This window comes from Myxocyprinus asiaticus, chromosome 8 (assembly GCF_019703515.2).
Source record: "Myxocyprinus asiaticus isolate MX2 ecotype Aquarium Trade chromosome 8, UBuf_Myxa_2, whole genome shotgun sequence".
Classification (NCBI taxonomy): Eukaryota; Metazoa; Chordata; class Actinopteri; order Cypriniformes; family Catostomidae; genus Myxocyprinus; species Myxocyprinus asiaticus.
Window position 1 is genome coordinate 40,422,793 of NC_059351.1, and position 20,264 is coordinate 40,443,056.

Below are 20,264 nucleotides of genomic sequence, written 5' to 3' on the forward strand. Positions count from 1 at the left end.
GTTTAAGTAAAGACATTGTTTTTTTCAGAAATGTTAAGTTATTCAATGAAATTTTTCTTGATATACAGAACTGTACCAGGTTGATTATTGTGTACCTGTGTATGTGTGTGTGTGTGTGTGTGTGTGTGTGTGTGTGTGTATATATATATATATATATATATATATATATATATATATATATATATATATATATATACCGTTGTCTAGACGAATAATTAATGGATAAAATTTAGAAACAATGGTGCTGTACAAAATGTCCTTTCTATATCAATGTACAAAAACTAGTTTTTTATATCAATGGGAAATAATGTATATTTGATCCTATAATGTAAAATGCTTTTATTTTTAGATTTATAGATTCAAGCAATGTTTCTTGGAATGTATATAACTACGTGTCATGACTTTTGAGCTAGTTGCATGCTTAATATTAGAATGTTTACAGTAAAGGCCTGTGCTATAAATGATTGCAGGTGTGTGCTCATAAGTATTTAGCAGTGATGAAGGGGTAAACCCGAAAACATTTTGCTGCTGCACTTGGCCCTTTTTTTTGCAAATTTTTTACTCTGTTGGGGCCTCTGTATAAATAAATTATATGAGATTTAGCCCATTTTTGAGTGCAGATTCATCATTCCTTCATATTTTATGATCTACGCACCTGAATAATTGGATTATAACTGGTGTTTGGTGCAACGTTGTTTGCCACAACACTATACACCCATTAGCTAACAGCTATCAGACTGTTTGTCCATTGTTGGGTTTTGAGAGAGAGGCATTTTGACCACTCTTAAATTATACTGCTTTTGTTACAACCACAAGCTCTTTATCTTAAAAACCACATTGCACATCCTCTTACTGACATTGTAGAATACAGATGTGTGTGGATACATGTGAGCTAGAGAACGGGTTGTAAAATCCCATTAAAAGATCTATGTTCAGAGTGTGGTGGTTATGTAAAACTGTCCATGATAAGATCAAGAACTGTCTGGGTCTATGTTTTGCTGGGCATAATTAGCACATATTATACAGTAATTGTTCAGTTGGACACAGGTTGCTTAAATGTTTACATTGGAGATTACAGTATATTTAGATTTGAGAATATGTGCGTATATTTCGGTTGAAAACTCAGTTTGTTCATTTCCTAACGCCATTGAGGAAAACACATTCCAGTGTGAGAGGGGTAAACATAGGAAAGTCAATGCGTTTTCAACCGAAAACCTTTGGACATGGCCTGAGTGTGTGCACAAGTTTTAGTAGAAGCACCAGGATGAATATGGCACTGATATACTATAAATGCAGACAAACCCAACGTACTGTTCTACAGTCTTGGTTTAGGATTTTTACAATCCCTAAACAAAGACCAAAATGATTAAATGTAACTCCTCCTATAGCTTTCAAGCTACGCCCAACAAACGCGGCATAGACCTTCAGACTGTGAGTTAGTGTGCTATGTCTTTTCGAACTGACCTGTCCTATGGTTCTTGCAAACTGGCCTATCAAAAATCCCCAAAATCCCATTGGGGATTTACATTGGGGGTCAACAGCATTCTCGTTCATTATGTTGGCTTGGAAACGTCAATACACTGTTCTGCACTTTAGGCTTATTAGGGTTTTTCAAAAATCCCTAAACATAGACCAAAATGATTAAATGTAATTCGTAAATAGAGACTAAATGTAAAATGTAACTACAACTAAATGTAATTGCATCAACTGTAAATGTAAAATGTTACTAGACATTTCAAGCTAAATCCACCAAACTTAGCATGCTACATCATAATAGTATGAAGATCTGTGCCAGGACTTTTCTAACTGATCAGAGTTACTGTTTTTGCACGGTCTGTTAAAACTTCAAACCTCAAGTTTTTTAAACTTTTTTAAACTTTCAGGCCAGGCTTTGTCAAGCCAACAAAGTTTGTCTTGACAAATTTTACCTATCTAGTTAGTAGCTCAAGTATAAACAGTGGTTAATTCCTTATAAACATTAAATTAGATGTTTTAACAGATGTTTTTAACATTTATTTTAATAAACAAACTGATATACAGTATTGTGTGTGTTAAACAACATTGTATATTGTATAAAACAAATGTTATTGTGTTTAGATAGAAAAAATTAAAAATGCTTAAAGGAGAAAACAAATTTAACAAGCTATTTTGTACTGACTTTTTTTTGTTTCAAAAATCTTAAGCTCAATATAGTGTGTGTGTGTGTGTGTGTGTGTGTGTGAGTTAAAGACACGGTTTCTATTCCTTGGAAAGAGGAAAACACAGTGAAAGATCTCTGTACAAACAGATAAAGTAGTGATCTGAAAAAGGACAGGACAATATACATTGAATACACACTACTCAACACTACCAGAGTTATATATACAAGTGTATTAAAATGTCTTGACACAGTAAAATTGTGAAATTTAAACATTTTAGGCTGTAATACATACTATCAGGAACACCCTGTAACTAGGGTTGTCCTTCACTGTTTATGTGTTATTATTGTCTTTCAGTCTGAGCCAGACTCCTCAGAGCTTGGCGGTGTGCTGGCCACATCTTCTTCTTCATCATCAGACCCCTGCAAATAAAAAAGTGGGAGGAACAGAAATAGAGAATCACTCAAGAAAGACAATGAATACGAGTATGTCATTTCTTTTCTGCTTGTACCTGCTGGTATACGTTCAAATAAATCTAAATGTATCTAATTATCTAACAAAGTAAAATAGTGTCAGGAATGCTGGACTGATAAACCAAAACACAGTAGAAGTCAGAATGCTGATGGGCCCAAAGATTAGAATTAATACAAGCAGATTGCGTCAAAGCAGAGAATGGGCCACAAGGCTCCCATCATCATTTCCCGATTCCACTCCCCTCTCTCCCCCCAATAGCTTCCTGCCACTATTTACTGGATATCAACAAACAACAAAAAAGCAACAGCAAAGGTAAAAACAACAAAAAGCTATAACAAAAAGGCAATAAAATGCTGAAAAAGCAGATACAATGTCTCACCAAAATGTCTTAAAATTAGAGATATACATCTGAGATACTTTAGAGATGTTTCATAATGTTTCCTAACCATAAATGTGTTTTATTAATTGCTTATGTAATACAGCATAATATATTCCAAAGTTGTTTTTCTCTAAAATATGGCTTTTATTTTACAGCTTGTAGAAATCATTACAATAACATTGAAAATATAGGAGCATTTGCCTCGAGATCAGCTGCCTCCTCAAAAAATACTGCCATTTTACCTTTAGATAAAAATTGTGAGTTAATGTCAGACATTATATACAGTGCATCCGGAAAGTATTCACAGCGCTTCACTTTTTCAGCCTTGTTACAGCCTTATTCCAAAATGGATTAAATTCATTATTTTCCTCAAAATTCTACAAAAAATACCCCATAATGACAACGTGAAAGAAGTTTGTTTGAAATCTTTGCAAAAAAATCACATGTACATAAGTATTCACAGCCTTTGCCATGACACTCAAAATTGAGCTCAGGTGCATTCTGTTTCCACTGATCATCCTTGAGATGTTTCTACAACTTGATTGGAGTCCACCTGTGGTAAATTCAGTTGATTGGACATGATTTGGAAAGGCACATACCTGTCTATATAAGGTCCCACCGTTAACAGTGCATGTCAGAGCACAAACCAAGCCATGAAGTCCAAGGAATTGTCTGTAGACCTCCGAGACAGGATTGTATCGAGGCACAGATCTGGGGAAGGGTACAGAAACATTTCTGCAGCATTGAAGGTCCCAATGAGCACAGTGGCCTCCATCATACATAAATGGAAAAAGTTTGGAACCACCAGGACTCTTCCTAGAGCTGGCCGCCCGGCCAAACTGAGCGATCGGGGGAGAAGGGCCTTAGTCAGGGAGGTGACCAAGAACCCGATGGTCACTCTGACAGAGCTCCAGCATTTCTCTGTGGAGAGAGGAGAAACTTCCAGAAGAACAACCATCTCTGCAGCACTCCACCAATCAGGCCTGTATGGTAGAGTGGCCAGACGGAAGCCACTCCTCAGTAAAAGGCACATGACAGCCTGCCTGGAGTTTGCCAAAAGGCACCTGAAGGTCTCTCAGACCATGAGAAACAAAATTCTCTGGTCTGATGAAACAAAGATTGAACTCTTTGGCCTGAATGGCAAGCGTCATGTCTGGAGGAAACCAGGCACCGCTCATCACCTGGCCAGTACCATCCCTACAGTGAAGCATGGTGGTGGCAGCATCATGCTGTGGGGATGTTTTTCAGCGGCAGGAACTGGGAGACTAGTCAGGCTCGAGGGAAAGATGAATGCAGCAATGTACAGAGACATCCTTGATGAAAACCTGCTCCAGAGCGCTCTGGACCTCAGACTGGGGCGAAGGTTCATCTTCCAACAGGACAACGACCCTAAGCACACAGCCAAGATAACAAAGGAGTGGCTCCGGGACAACTCTGTGAATGTCCCTGAGTGGCCCAGCCAGAGCCCAGACTTGAACCCAATTGAACATCTCTGAAGGGATCTGAAAATGGCTGTGCAGTGACATTCCCCAACCAACCTGATGGAGCTTGAGAGGTCCTGCAAAGAAGAATGGGAGAAACTGCCCAAAAATAGGTGTGCCAAGCTTGTAGCATCATACTCAAAAAGACTTGAGGCTGTAAATGATGCCAAAGGTGCTTCAACAAAGTATTGAGCAAAGGCTGTGAATACTTCTGTACATGTGATTTGTTTTTTCGTTTTTTTTTTTTATTTTTTTATATATATACATTTGCAAAAATTTCAAACAAACTTCTTTCACGTTGTCATTATGGGGTATTGTTTGTAGAATTTTGAGGAAAATAATGAATTTAATCCATTTTGGAATAAGTCTGTAACATAACAAAATGTGGAAAAAGTGAAGCGCTGTGAATACTTTCCGGATGCACTGTACAAAGATGCATGTCCTCAGTTTTACAGGGACCCCTTTTCAATATTTGTCTACAAATTTGACTGACTCACTCGTTGCTCCTCAACTAGCCTCTTAAATAGGGATGTTCCGATCCCATTTTTTTGAGAACGAGTATGAATACCGATACTTTGTTTTTAGTACTCGCCGATACAGAGTCGGATACCTGCTTTTTTTGGGGGGGGGTTTCTGAACTCAATATCAGCAGTTTATTTCAATTTTATCATCAAAATTGTGTTTAAATAAATACTTTAATTAAAACTTTAATCAAATGAAAGTATAACAATTAATTTTCAACATGAAATGTTATTATTTTTATCAAATGAAGTGATTTTATCCTGAACCTCGCAGCATAATCCTAAATACAACATTGAAGTTATTTTTATAAAATAAAGTGCTGCATAATAGAGCATCACAGATGTGAGATATTGCTTAAATATTATAAAGCTACTATTGATTTATTATTATTATTAGTAGTAGTAGTATAACAGTGAATATTACATAACTATATAGTAGTGATCTATTTCTGTCATACATTTTTCATTTAAATTGAGCTTTAATTTTGATGTCCTGGCACTGAGTGCTCTGTAGCGCCAGCCAGAGGGCAACAGTTCAAAGAGGGAGTGGGCAGGGTGTGTGGGGTCCAGAGTGATTCTACCTGCATATTACTTCACTCTGGAGACATACAGGTGGGGGGATTTCTACTGAAGTCCACTATCATCTCCACTGTTTTGAGTATGTTCAGCTCAAGGTTGTTGTGACTGCACCAGACAGCCAGCTGATCAACCTCCCCTCTGTATGCAGACTCATCACAGTCACAGATGAGGCAGATGACCGTGGTGTCCTCTGCAAACTTCAGGAACTTGACAGTGGGGTCCTTTGCAGCGCAGTCATTCATGTACAGGGAGAAGAGCAGTGGAAAGAGAACGCATACCTGAGGAGCACCAGTGTTAATAGTGAGGGTCCCAGATGTGATTTTCCCCAGTCTCACTAGCTGCTGCCTATCTGTCAGAAAGCTGTTGAACTACCGACAGATAGGGGTGGGCACGGAGAGCTGGGTCAGTTTGGTTGAGAGAAGATCAGTCATTATGGTATTAAAGGCTGAACTGAAGCCACAAATAGGATCCTTGCATAAGTCCCAGGTCTGTCGAGGTGTTCCAGGATATAATCCAGTCCCATATTGACAGCATCATCCACAGACCTGTTTGCTCGGTAAGCAAACTGAAGGGGGTCCAGCAGGGGCCCAGTGATGTCCTTCAGGTAGGCCAAAACCAGTCTCTCAAACGACTTCATGACCACAGACGTGAGAGCAACAGGTCTGTAGTCATTAAGTTCTGTGATTTTGGGTTTTTTGGGGAACGGAATGATGGTGGAGCATTTGAAGCAGCAGGGAACTTCACACTGCTCCAGTGATCTATTGAAGATCTGTGTGAAGATGGGGGCCAATTGGTCAGCGCAGACTTACAGACAGGCAGGTGAAACACTGTCTGGGCCTTAAGTTTTCCTAGTCTTTTGTTTCCGAAGGACCCAGCACACATCCTCCTCACAGATCATAAGTGCAAATTGAGTAGCAGGAGGGGGGTGGAGGGGGGTTCCAGGAGGTGTAGGTGTGTGTGTGAAGTGAAGATCAGAGCGTGGGAGGGGTGTGAGAATGAGCTTTTCAAACCTGCAGTAAAACACATTCAGTTCATCAGTCATTAGTTGACTCTACAGAGCGAGGGGGAGGTGTCTTGTACTTGGTGATGTTTTTTAGGCCTTTCCACACAGATGCAGGATCGTTGGCTGAATACTGTTTCAGCTTTTCAGAGTAGCTCTGATTTCCTTAGTAAGTGTGTTCCTGGCCTAGTTGTAAAATATTTTATCCCCACTTCTGTAAGCATCCTCTTTGGCATGACAAAGCTGTCTGAGTTACTGAATGATAAAAATGTCCTAGTAAGGATGCACATATCCTCACAGAAACTGATATATGATGTCACAATATCTGTGAGCTCGTCCAGATCTGTGGCTGCAGCTTCAAAAACACTCCAATCAGTGCAGTCAAAGCAGGCTTGTAGTTCCAGCTATGCCTTAGTATTCCATCTCTTTACAGTCCTTACTACAGGCATAGCTGATTTTAGTTTCTACTTGTAGGTCGGGAGAAGATGAACCAGACAGTGATCAGAGAGTCCTAAAGCTGCACATGGGACAGAGCGATATGCATCCTTTACAGTGGTGTAGCAGTGATCCAGTATATTTCTGTCTCTAGTGGGGCATGTAATGTGTTGTTTGTCTTTTAGCAGTTCACGGGTGAGGTTAGCTTTATTAAAATCTCCCAGAATAATAATAAGTGAATCCGGGTGTTGTTGCTCCGTGTCTGTGATGTGATCAGCCAGCTGTTGCAAAGCTGCGTTCACGCATGCTTGTGGCAGGATATAAACACTCACCAGAATGAATGAGGAAAACTCCCGCGGTGAGTAGAAAGGCTTAAAATTGATGAAGAGCTTTTCTAAGTTAGGACTAAACATCTTCAACACTGTTACATCTGTACACCAACTTTCGTTGATGTAAAAGCATGTTCCAACGCCTCTCGTTTTCCCAGATGATTCCGCAACGCGATCCGCTCTGAACAGCTTGAAGCACAGCAGATGAAACACGCTGTCTGGGATGGCTTCATTCAGCCAGGTTTCCATGAAACACAGAGCAGCGGAGCGGACATTCGCCAGAAGAATACTCAGCAGCGGAGTCCTAAAGCCGCATTGACGAATCTTCACAAGCGCGCCGGCTCGCTTCCCTCGTGTGCGTCTTTTGGATCACTTGTAGATCACCGCTGCGCCTCCAACTAAGATGTCTAATAAAATGTCAGAATAATCAAACACTGGCAAAAAATTATCAGGTGTGCTCTGCCGAATATTCAGCAGTTCATCCCTGGTGAAAGAGTGACAAAAAACATGACAAACAAACAAAAGTAACAAAAACGCTAGAGAGCTCCACACCGAAGCAGCCATCAACAGTGCCATCTTTTGTTAAAAATCAGTTTTGAGATGAAATCAATGAGAATTTGAAAATAAAATAAAAAACCTCTGGATATGGCCAAGTGTGATCATTAAACAGCAGAAGGATGTAATTTAATTAAATATTATACAGTCACATGCTCTGTCATCTGCTTCACACACACACACACACACACACACACACACACACACATGCATGCATTCTCACACACTCACACAAAAGCAACACACATTAATTTTCATGCAGTGTGTTTAGAGTATAAATGGCTGTTAACACTTAAATGAACTCCACTGGTGCAGCTCGGAAATTTCAGATTGAGAACCATGACACGATTATCCCAGCGTTAATGGGAAGCTTTATATAACTAACCCGTCAAAAAAAGGAAGAACTCAAAGGTCTGTCAAAATAAAAGTCCTGCTTAAAAGAAAGCTCTATTCAACTGAATGCATGAAATTGAAGACAGAAAAATATAATTACTGTATAAAAATGTAATATTAAAAAAGTAGCAATAATACTCATAATAACAATTACTGTATATAATATTAAATGGTTGTTTTAATATTATTATTATCTGTAAGCAATATCACAAATGCAAGTGTTTTATCAGCATGTTGTGATTCAGCCACAGCAGCCTTGTGCCATAGGTAATCAGATTTTTTTTCATTAATGTTTTCATTAATACTGTGAAGCTCTGTTGTGCAACATTTTATTTTACCAAAAATAAAATAGCAATTTTTTTTTTATAAAAAAAGAGATATAAATAAATAAATATTTGATTTGATTAAAGTTGTATGTATCAATTTGATTAAACACCATTTGATTATAACATTTAATTAAAACATTAACGTGGATTCCAGAAAAATTTGAACGCATAATATGTATCTGTGAGACTTTATGCAGTTCTTTTAATCAAGTCATCCTCTGTGTAACTTCATAAAAAATCTGAGGCTTTTTATTTGTTGATTATAGTATCAACATAGTATCGATACTGAGGTACCAGGGTTGGTATCGTACCGAAGCCAAAATTTTGGTATTGGAACAACCCTAGTACGAGTACAAGTATATGAGCACGGTATCGGACCCGATTCCGATACCATTATTGGTATCGGTGCATCCCTACTCTTAAATATTTCTATCCTCTACTTAGGATTTAATAAGTATTAAAAAAAATAATATGATCAATCTAATTGTCCTCTATAAATATCAAAGTAAAGTCTAAATCAAAATGTGAGCTAAATGTCTGTTACAATTCTGGCAATATTCAGCAGTTTTTGTAACAAACAACTGGACAGAATTTTGCAGTACAGTCACATTCAATGGCCCATAGCAGCAAATGAAAAGAATTACTTTGATATAAAAGGCATTGCTTGCTACTTTGTTGTTTGTTTGGAGCATTAAATTAGGTTTTATTTCTTAATAGTCTGTATTTTTCGCACACATATAAGGGCTGCTGAAGTGGAGATTGGTGCTGAACTGATGAAAAAACACTATTGTTGTTTGAGTGATAATTCAGTTTAAGTTTGCAAGTTTTCTGAAAAATTGCCCAAACTCTTAAGATTTGAAGAAAAATGTGTAAATGTATATATTATTTTTATTTTTAATGAAAAAAATATTATATATTATTATATATAATAAAAAATATTATATATTTTTTTACAAATAAAAAATTCTAATTACCATAAAAGTTCTGAGATGCCAACTTGGAATTCTTGTTATTTTACGATTAGGGTTATTGGTACAATATGTTGGCAAGATTTGCTACCCATGTTTAACATATTAATAATAAAAAAACATTACTTCTAAATGTGTGTTTTATTGGGTTCATAGTGAGCTTGGGATTGATGCCTTTTCACGCATCGATAATCAGAACATTTTCCCGGTGATTATTGTTCAATATCTGCATTTTTTTAGATTGAAATAGGGCTACTCATTGCACAGTAGTTTTTGTCTCTACTAGGGATGGTAATTTTCAAGTAATTTTGTAGTCGAGTACTCTACAAAATAAAAAAACGAGTAATCCATTACTTGAAATTTTGAATTTTAAGTTAAAAAACATTTACACTCACACATAAACCAACATTCCATATCTTCTGAGGCATAAAAACACTTAAAATAATGACAGAATTTTCATTTTTGGTCAACTATTCCTTTAACAACAACATGCAAGATTGTAATGGCAAGATTTAGGTAAGAGAAGCAGTTTTATTGTTGCTCATGCCAGGCAAAGGCATGAAGGAAAGTCAAATTGCAATCTTCGAGTAGTGTTTTACTGGTCGAAAATATTTAAAACTGAAAGAGTACTCGATTAATCGATTACTTGTGCACATCCCAAGTCTCTTCATACATATTTCTCAACAAAACTTTGGTAAAATGTGAGCGGTAGGGTTATATAAAAGGGGTCGTTCTAAAATTCAAAACAATTATTTTCTACAAAGGTATGCATACCGCCGTAGCCACTCAGCATCTGTCGGTGGCACCCAGCTTTGACACCAGAGGCTGTTCAAAATTCTGCAAAACCACGGAGCCCAACTCGCAAAGTTTTCCATTCAATTCAACCCAAGTCATTATCAAAGGAGATAGATTATTTACTTAAGCCATCACTGGATGATACATTGTGTATATGCATCTTTCATATAGCCTACACAAAACTTTTTCAATTACAAGCGTCTTTTTGTGGTTTGATAGCTTGAATGAAACCTATTCAAGGCTACATACAGATATTGCATAATAAACATCGCCATTTCTAATCGTTAAGTTTGCGCAGTTACACTAGTTTCATACACTAACCTGCAAACTGGTCACCATCATTTTGTTCATTCTTGAAGAAGAACAAAAACCTTCGGAACTTTTGTGTGTATGGTGATTAGATTCACAACTTTGGACTGCCACCTGCACTGCATCAATGCATCCTGTGTGTGATACATGTGCCTTGTCCTACCTGCGAACTTCTCATCCAGTGTGTGACCATTCCATCAGATTACATTAAATGGAAGGCCAGTTGACAGTGAATTGGAAAGCACACAAATTAGGCTTCTAATGTAAATGTCTAACCCCAACCCTAAATGTAAAATATTGGTGACTCAAAAACATTTAGAGAAATAATAATCGATGTATCAATATTTTATGAATTTTTTAGTTAATAGTGATCATAAGTAGCTATTGTAATTATAATTAGCTCAATATAATAAAAGGAGAAGTCATAGGAAAGTCCTCTCTTAGATGAGTTGAAGTAAACACAAGTGTGTGTGTGTGTGTTTTTGAGTGTTTGTTACCTTGCGTTTATGTCCCTTGCCCTTCTCGGACTCTGATGAGCTCTCCTCGCTGGATATGAACTCTCGGCTCTTAAAGCTGTCGTTGCCTGTTGCTCGCTCCTTCTCTTTCTCCCTTTCACCACCTGACTTCCTCTTCCTCTTTTCTTCATTCTTCCCTCCTTTCTTCTTCTTCTCCCTTCAGGGAAAAACAGCAGGAAATAGTGAAAAATTAGAAATTACTGCATTACCCCGAGAACTGAGAATTCAACATTGCAGTAATATTTGCCCAAAAGCTTTGAAAGACATGGATAGTGGTAGAATATGTTTAGTACTTTTTTGAGGTGCCTGAAAAGCCTCCCCCACTCTCTTTATACTCTCTCATCGCTCGCTCATAATCTTTCTTTGCTTCCTCAGCTTTTCCTTCCCACTCCTGAGAGGATGAGACACAGACAATCATTCAAGTTTAAAGTGTACTGGTGCAGTTAGAGAAAGAATAAAATCAGAGGCACTGATGCTGTGGAAGGGCAAGTTAATATGCCAGTGGTGCATCACCTCTTTCTTTTCTTTGCCAAGTTGTTTCCACATTTCTCCAGCCTTTTTGGAGATTTCTGTGACAGAGATGCCAGGGTTCTCTGATTTAATGCGGTCTCGGCTCGAGTTCAGCCACAGCATGTAGGCACTCATTGGCCTTTTGGGGGCACTGCTGTCCTTTGCCTTTTTCTACACAAAAGCATACAGACACATTATAGATGTAGACCAGCCAATATAAGAATTAGCCATATAACTATACATTGTTTGATTCATCATAACATCCTTAACAGTCACAGAAGTAGCAATGAATAGTAAAGCAACTGCAATTCAATCACTTGTACTAGATTTTTACATTTCCTGAGAAAAAAGTGAAGAATGAGTGGTGCTTGCCTGTGCAGAACTCGCCTGCATAATGCTAGTCTATTACGTGGGTTGTCAGAGAGTTGCTAATGTATTCTGAGTGGTTTTTAGAGGGTTGCTATGTGGTTGCTTGTTCTGGGTGGATGTTAGGGGGTCACTTACTGGTCAAAAGAGCTCACTCCCAAGTCTCTATGATATCCAATCATAGACGGTTCTATGTTAACTTAGTGTTACACATGTAGCCTACTGTATACCAGTGCCATAGTACTACCCAAACTCAAGCTTTATAATACCAGCAGAACCACAGTGTTTTTCATTAAATACAGTTATATTTCACCCAAAAGTGAAAATTCTATCATCATTTACTCACCCTTACGCCATCCCAGATGTGTATGAATTTCTTTCTTCTGCTGAACTCTAATGAAGATTTTTATAAGTATTTCTCAACTATTTTGGTCCATAAAATGAAAGTGAATTGGTGCCAAAATTTTACAGCTCCAAAAATCTCGGGGTCTGGTTAGCTCAGCTTGACGCTGACTACCACCCCTGGAGTCGCGAGTTCGAATCCAGGGCATGCTGAGTGACTCCAGCCAGGTCTCCTAAGCAACCAAATTGGCCCGGTTGCTAGGGAGGGTAGAGTCACATGGGGTAACCTCCTCATGGTCGTGATTAGGGGTTGTCGCACTCAATGGGGCGCGTGGTAAGTTGTGCATGGATCGCGGAGATTAGCATGAGCCTCCACATGCTGTGAGTCTCCGCGGTGTCATGCACAGCGAGCCACGCGATAAGATGCACGGATTGCAACTGAGACTTGTCCTCTACCACCCAGATTGAGGTGAGTAACCACGCCACCACGAGGACCTACTAAGTAAAGTAGTGGGAATTGGGCATTCCAAATTGGGAGAAAAGGGGATCAAATAAAATAAAAAAAAAAGCTCCAAAAATCACACAAGTCAGCATAAAAGTAATCCATAAGACTCCAGTGGTTAATAAATATCTTCAGAAGCGATATGATCGGTGTTGGTAAGAAAACAGATCACTTTCGCATTTTTCATCTTGTGTTTTTGGTGATTCACATTCTTCTTGCAAAAATTTCAAGCAAAAAAGGACTTAAATATTGATCTGTTTCTCACCCACACCTATAATATCACTTGTGAAAATATAGATTAAAAAACTCGAGTTGTATGGATTACTTTTATGATAGTTTTTGGAGCATCAAAATTTTAGCACCCATTCACTTGCATTGTATGGACATACAGAGCTGAAATATTCTTCTAAAAATCATAATTTATGTTCTGCAGAAGAAAGAAAGTCATACACATCTGGGATGACATGAGGGTGAGTAAATGATGAGAGAATTAACATTTTTGTGTGTACTCCCTTTAAGCAGTGAGATGCTGATAAGAGAGGAAGGCAGAGTCAAGACCTCCACCTCTGGGAGCCGTTCACTCCGAACGCGTTAATCTTTTGTCTTTGTAAACATGCGCTAGACGGACGTCTTTTACCGTTGCACAGTGTCTCGTTTTTTTCAGCGTCTCGTGCAGTAAAGATGCATTTTTCAGACAATGTCTCAATTTAAAAGGAAATTCAACCTGTAAAACACATCTCGAGACACCCACGTTCTGTTTTATTAGATGCACTGTGTCTGTTTTAGCCTTTTTTATTCATTTTTTTGTGCATTTTTATCTTAAATTCAACGAATATTCAACAGTCTACCTAGATATGGCTTAGGTGCCTCCTCCTATTTAAGTCTATGGGACTATTTTCTAGAGGTAGCCCAATATATCTGTTTTACCTATTAATCAGTGCTGATAGTTGCCATTTGGAACTATCGGTTATCGGCAAAAATCTATGCCGATAGTTGCCGATAGCTTTTTTTATTTTTATTCCTTTGTGTTCCTCTGTGGCTGGTGTTGGAGGATTCTACAGTTATAACGGCTTGGTTCTGCAGCATAACAGTGGCCTTTAAAGGGAAAAAACACTGTAATAATGTACAGATTTTGCTCTTATGGAAAGAAATTGGTACTTTTATTCACCGAAGTGGCATTCAACTGATCACAATGTATAGTCAGGACATTAATAACGTGAAAAATTACTATTACAATTTGAATTTTTTTTCAGAACTTCTTAAACTACTTCAAAGAGTTCTCATCAAAAAATCCTCCACATGCAGCAGTGACAGCTTTGCAGATCCTTGGCATTCTAGCTGTCAGTTTGTCCAGACACTCAGGTGACATTTCACCCCACACTTCCTGTAGCACTTGCCATAGATGTGGCTGTCTTGATGGGCACTTCTCATGCACCTTACAGTCTAGATGATCCCACAAAAGCTCAATGGGTTAAGATCCACAACACTCTTTTCCAATTATCTGTTGTCCAATGTCTGTATTTCTTTGCCCACTCTAACCTTTTCTTTTTGTTTTTCTGTTCCAAAAGTGGCTTTTTCTTTGCAATTCTTCCCATAAGGCCTGCGCCCCTGAGTCTTCTCTTAACTGTTGTACATGAAACTGGTGTTGAGCGGGTAGAATTCAATGAAGCTGTCAGCTGAGGACATATGAGGCGTCTATTTCTCAAACTAGAGACCCTGATGTACTTATCCTCTTGTTTAGTTGTACATCTGACTTTCCACATCTCTTTCTGTCCTTGTTAGAGACAGTTGTTCTTTGTCTTTGAAGACTGTAGTGGACACCTCTGTATGAAATCTTCAGTTTTTGGGCAATTTCAAGCATTGTATAGCCTTCATTCCTCAAAACAATGATTGACTGATGAGTTTCTAGAGAAAGCGGTTACTTTTTTGCCATTTTTGACCTAATATTGACCTTAAGAAATGCCAGTCTATTGCATACTGTGGCAACTCAAAAACAAACACAAAGACAATGTTAAGCTTCATTTAACGAACCAAATAGCTTTCAACTGTGTTTGATATAATGGCAAGAGATTTTCTAGTACCAAATTAGCAATTTAACATGATTACTCAAGGATAAGGTGCTGGAGTGATGGCTGCTGGAAATGGGGCCTGTCTAGATTTACTCAAAAATGACTTTTTGCAAATAGTGATGGTGCTGTTTTTTACATCAGTAATGTCCTGACTATACTTTGTGATCAGCTGAATGCCACTTTGGTGAATAAAAGTACCAATTTCCTTCCGAAACAGCAAAATCTGTACATTATTCCAAACTTCTGACCGCCAGTGTATATATATATTTATATATATTCAAAACTCATCATGTGGTGAATATATAGGCTATAAAAAGGTAAATAGCCTACTTAACTAGCATTGTAATGGATTATGCATGAAATGCATTTTAAATTTTTATTGGGATTTTGGTTGGACAATAAACTGCATCTGGGATTTTATTCATTTTGGACTCTTGGGTCTGTGCCTGTCAGAGTAAGGAAAGATTAAGATATTTTTTTAACATTCTATAAATCAATTTTAAAAACTATCGGCCGATTAGTCGGTTATTGGCTTTTTCCACCACCTTAGTTATCGGTATCAGCAAAATCGGTTGACCTATACTATTTTCACCTGTTTTCATCATCCTTGAGACAAAAATTGTGCTTCAGTGCTTAGAAAAGTAATAGCACATCTCTCCTCAACAAGCCACAAGGTTTGAGTTATCATACTTGTTTATTGCAGGCATAGCAGCGTCTTCTAATTATCTTGTTCTCACCTCTTTCTTACGAGGTTTTCTTTCTTTTACTAATTTAGCTTTCTTGGCTGTTTTTTTCTTCCGGTCCCCATCACTGTCCCCATCATCAGCGCTGCTTTCACTGGCAGAGGCTTTACTGTCATACCTGAAACACACACACATGATGTATCAATCTTATCATTAACTAAGAGTTTGAATGAAAACTATGGAAAATAGATTGACACATCTCTTACTCTTCTGCAATTTCATCATCCTCTTCTCCAGGATTAAAAGATTCATCTGAAAAAAAAAACAAAAAAAAAAACAATCCAAATGTGAATGACTCAAACAAGGTTCCCACCCTTTTTGACCAATGAATTTCCATAGGTGCGTCCCAAACCGAACACTTCTGCACAAATTTATGTCATTTTGTAGTAGTGCGAGTAGCATGTTTACACTGAAAATGCAACAAAAAGAAGTGTACTTTAAGTACCCGGATGATACACTTTTTCAACCATCAAAATGAAGTATGGAACGTTGGACACTTCGTGCACTCAGAGCATGCGGCTTGTCGTACATAGCGGAAGGGGCGGAGTTACCTGGCTGCGTTGCTGGTCTGACAAAACAGTTGTAAATAATGAAGAATGTAGCAGCTAGTGAAACTTCTGTGAAGACAGCACCTTGCATATGTAAGTTGAACGCTTTACCATCACACCACACCGTGTGAATATGTACATTGTTTGAGATACAAGTGTTGAACTGAGGTCCACTAATGCGCTAAAGCTAGCTGCAACACATCACGTGTGCTAGAAACGTCACTTCCGTCAGCTGTTAAATGCTGAATGTTTCCGTGTAGTAACAAACATTTAAGTGTTCCATTTGGGACAATACTACACTTTGAAAATTCATACACCACACAGTTAAGTGCATAGTATATTTTGTAAATGCATAGAGTATAGTGTGTCATTTGGGACACAGCTCGTGACTTTTCCAGTCATTTGTGATTACTGGTAACCAATTTTTTTTTAAATAATTTAGATTCAGAATGATTTGCTAATAAATCAATCAGACCGATTTGTAAACCATTTCGACCAATTAACTGAAAAGAAGCTAATCAAAAGAAACATTTGTTAACAAATCAGACATCACTATAGCTTGCGAGTAAGGTTTACTGTACACAAGCTTTACTGTACAAGAGCAATATTTAGTTGTTGAAATATTTTAGTGCAGAACGTGATCAGCAAAATTTCAACATGATCACACCAGAAATCAACAAGCTGCTTACAAATCAATATTCATGTACCCTGAATTCAACCCCATTCTGCCGAATTGCTGACAAGTGCTATGCCCACCAGACATTTATGCATCTATTCAAACATGTTCGCCTCTCCCTGTGGCTGCAATCTCTGCGTCATGGAAGAAATTGTGTTCACATAAACATTGGTGAGCATGATTTGGAGGTTGCATTTTTGCTCTAAAATTATATTTTTACTCCATTAACCATTAGGTTTAGGGTTGGGGTTTGGGGGTACAGTTAATAAAATATGCATTCCTGGTGACTGCATTTCATCATTTACAACTGTAAAAAAACAAAAAACAAAAGGAGAAGAAACCACCACACACCTGATCAGCAGGTGTGATAATAAATAAACCAGAAACAAAATCCCACACTTTCCTGCTGCTTGCAAATAAATCATTTAATTAATACAACGTTTCAGTCAGGGGCCTGGGTAGCTCAGTGGTAAAGATGCTGGCTATCACCCCTGGAGTTCGCTAGTTCGAATCCAGGGCGTGCTGAGTGACTCCAGCCAGGTCTCCAATGGAGACCAAATTGGCCCGGTTGCTAGGGAGGGTAGAGTCACATGGGGTAACCTCCTTGTGGTCGCTATAAGGTGCGGCGTGTGGTGAGTTGAGCACGGGCGCGGATGCCGCGGTGGATGGCGTGAAGCCTCCACACACGCTATGTCTCCGTGGCAACGTGCTCAACAAGCCATGTGATAAGATGCGCGGGTTGATGGTCTCAGACGCGGAGGCAACTGCGATTCATCCTCCGCCACCTGGACTGAGGTGAATCACTACGTGACCACGAGGACTTATAAGCGCACTGGGAATTGGGCATTCCAAATTGGGTGAAAAAGGGGAAAAATCCCCCCCCCCCCCCAAAAAAAAAAACAAAATCCCTGACAACTTAAAATACAACTCGCTTTTGGTGCCATCCTGTGGACATTTTGTCTCAACAACAATTCCAGCTTCGGCCACTGGGGGGCCATTGCTTTGAATTTCGGTAAGTACAGACCGAGTTCCATGACTTTTAGGATTTTTTTATTTTTTTATTTCCATGAATTTTCCATGCCAGGAAACAATGCTTTTAATTTCCTGATATTTTCATGGGAACCCTGCTCACAAATTATCCCGATAAGCCAAGCTAGTTGTCATTTATAATGCCTTGACACAGATACATGTTTCCTAAATCTTAGTCAACTTGCTCTCTGATTGGCTAAAATAGCTGTCACTTACCACTCTCGCCCTCGGAGTCATCACTGTCATTGCCCTCCTCACGGATCTTGCCCTCCTGCTTCATACGTTCCAGGTATGCATCATGCTGGTCTTCATCTGAGTCACTGTACATGTTGTCATTACCTTTCATGCCCTAACAAGGTACAAATCAAAACAATATCAATGCAATACAAATACTTATTCATTAATAGACTGATCACACAGAATAATGAGGATTTTATTTGATCAAATGTCCTGCTTTTTCTCATCTTCTTACCTGTCCTGGACTTCATGTCTTTGTAAAGTTAGTATTTGTAACCAAGTGGCCACAGCAAAGCCCTCTCCAAGCAAAGATTGTTTTAAACCATTTATGTTTGATTGTGTCAAAACCTCCCCTGACTCTCACTCAATACACATATGTTCATACACACAATCAGTGTTAACTTGTTTCAAAGTACTCCCTTTAGTAACGCTGTGTTCATAGCACACAAAATTGGCTAAGACCTGCACAAATGGTTTTCTCGTAAAATATTACCACAGATTTAGTCACGTTTCAAATTAGATATTGTTGTGGCACTACTAAAGTCTATGTGAAATGAACACAGCGTCTAGCCATTTAAATCAGAACCAGTATGCTCTCCGCCTCTGTGGTGGATGAAATGTCTGTTTTAAAGGAAAAGTTCACCTAAAAATGAAAATTCAAATTCAAGTTGTTTCAAACCCGTATGACTTTCTCTCTTCCATGAAACACAGAAAGAGACATTAGGCGGAATGTTAGCCTATATGTCAGCAATACAATGAAAGTGATTGGTAACTGATGCTTCAAGTCCCTTACATTTAGCTTACACCTCTTTTTGTGTTCCACATAAGAAAGAAAGTCAAACAGGTTTGGAACAACATAAGGGTGAGTAAATAATTATAGAATTTTCATTTTTGGGTGAGATATCCTTTTAAGCCATTAAAAAGAAAAGAGAGAATGCATTAGACACTCAGGTTGTGATTGAGACATACGCAAACACACACCATGCAAGCATAGGGAAACCGACACCAGGCCAAACCGCAGGGCAATACCAACCTTTTTCTACATAACACAATACAGACATACAGCACAAACACAAAGAGCAGAGTAAGTGTCCGCCACTTGGTGAGGGATCTATGGATATATCTAGGTAGAATATTATGTACCGCTTGATATGAGAGATGAAGAGGGTATAGACATACCTCTTTGAAGCCTCTGTTCTTGATACTGAGCTTTTTAACATTGACAAAGTCAAAGAGTTTTCCATATTCCTCCCTAAAGACAGTTGAATAAAAGGAACAGAGAGAGGACAATGACTCCTTTATTGCACTGACAAAAATGTTAACCTAAAAAATGTGCTTCATGTAGTAACATCTGAATTAACTGGTTTGACTGAAGTAAAAAATATTAATAAACATCACTGAATCAACCTGAATACATTAGGTTACACCTATAAAACTAATTTTATGGGTTAGATCAGGTGGAAATAGCTCCTTAAAGGGATGGTTCAACCAAAAATGAAAATTCTCTCATCATTTACTCACCCTCATGCCTTCTCAGATGTCTATGGCTTTCTTTCTTATGCAGAACACAAACGAAGATTTTTAGCTCTGTAGGTCCATACAATGCAAGTGAATGGTGGCCAAATCTTTGACACTCCAAAAAAGGACATGAAGGCAGCATAAAAGTAATCCATAAGACTTCAGTGGTTAAATCCATGTCTTCAGAAGTGATATGAGTGGGTGGGTGAGAAACAGATCAATATTTAAGTTCTTTTTAACTATAAATTCAACTCTCTGCCCAGTAGGTGGTGATATGCATGAAGAATGTGAATCTCATAAAACAAATGGAGATTGGATAGTAAAAAGGACTTAAATATTGATCTATTTCTCAACTACACTCATCATATATCTTCTGAAGATATGGATTTAACCACTGGAGTCGTATGGATGGTACTTTTATGCTGCCTTGATGTGCTTTTGGAGCGTCAATATTTTGGCACCCATTCACTTGCATTGTGAGGACCTACTGAAATATTCTTCAAAAAAATCTTCATTTGTGTTCTGCA

General features: G+C 38.3%; 1 protein-coding gene across 1 annotated transcript in view; it reads right to left on the reverse strand.

Annotated features, from left to right (window-relative positions):
- Nucleotides 1-1,990: 1,990 nt before the first annotated feature.
- Nucleotides 1,991-20,264, reverse strand: part of LOC127444572 (FACT complex subunit SSRP1-like) — a 29,597-nt gene continuing 11,323 nt past the window's right edge. The window contains exons 11-18 of the mRNA XM_051704020.1: nt 19,399-19,471; nt 18,199-18,331; nt 15,936-15,981; nt 15,724-15,847; nt 11,711-11,878; nt 11,491-11,588; nt 11,180-11,354; nt 1,991-2,560 (exon numbers count right to left, since the gene is read on the reverse strand). Coding sequence (XP_051559980.1) covers nt 2,492-2,560; nt 11,180-11,354; nt 11,491-11,588; nt 11,711-11,878; nt 15,724-15,847; nt 15,936-15,981; nt 18,199-18,331; nt 19,399-19,471 — 886 coding nt within the window. The 3' untranslated portion in view covers nt 1,991-2,491. The remainder of the gene's footprint in view (nt 2,561-11,179; nt 11,355-11,490; nt 11,589-11,710; nt 11,879-15,723; nt 15,848-15,935; nt 15,982-18,198; nt 18,332-19,398; nt 19,472-20,264) is intronic.